This window comes from Arachis ipaensis, chromosome B05 (assembly GCF_000816755.2).
Source record: "Arachis ipaensis cultivar K30076 chromosome B05, Araip1.1, whole genome shotgun sequence".
Taxonomy (NCBI): domain Eukaryota; kingdom Viridiplantae; phylum Streptophyta; class Magnoliopsida; order Fabales; family Fabaceae; genus Arachis; species Arachis ipaensis.
This window is the reverse complement of record NC_029789.2, coordinates 17,994,033-17,994,490: the sequence shown is the minus strand read 5'-3', so window position 1 is coordinate 17,994,490 and position 458 is coordinate 17,994,033. Positions and strand designations below refer to the sequence as shown.

The window sequence follows — 458 nt, the reverse complement described above, 5'->3', positions numbered from 1 at the left end:
GTGATTTTTGTAGATATTGGATATTTAAACAGCAGAAAATCGCTTGAGCCGGTACTGATGGGTATAATCAGGAGTTGCTTCTCATTCATAGCAGGGACAGTCTGTGGCATTTATGTGGCTCAAAATTATCAAGTTCCTAACATTACCAAGCTAATTGACACTACCTTGCACAAGGCAAAGCAAGTTGAGGAAACATATCGCAAGCCTAAGAAGAAGGGTTTTGATGATGATAACTACGATTAGTTCCCCTATATGGCGCTACTCCAGAATCAGGTTCATATTGCTGTGATGATAATCTCTTCTTTGTTTTGTTTTCCTCAATGATATTTAGGGTCAAATAAATTTGTTAACAAAAGTATATGGTATATCGAAATGAATGGAAGGGTGTTAGAGGATATTTCTTAGCATTTATAAGAGCTTTTTTCACTCTTTTAATGGGAAGTGTTATCTTTCCTTTG

At 36.0% G+C, this 458-nt stretch overlaps 1 protein-coding gene across 1 annotated transcript; it reads left to right on the top strand.

Annotated features, from left to right (window-relative positions):
- LOC107641738 lies at nt 1-458 on the top strand. Its single transcript, XM_021123244.1, has one exon. It carries the CDS (start codon nt 58-60, stop codon nt 241-243), a length of 186 nt encoding a protein of 61 aa, XP_020978903.1. The 5' UTR covers nt 1-57; the 3' UTR covers nt 244-458.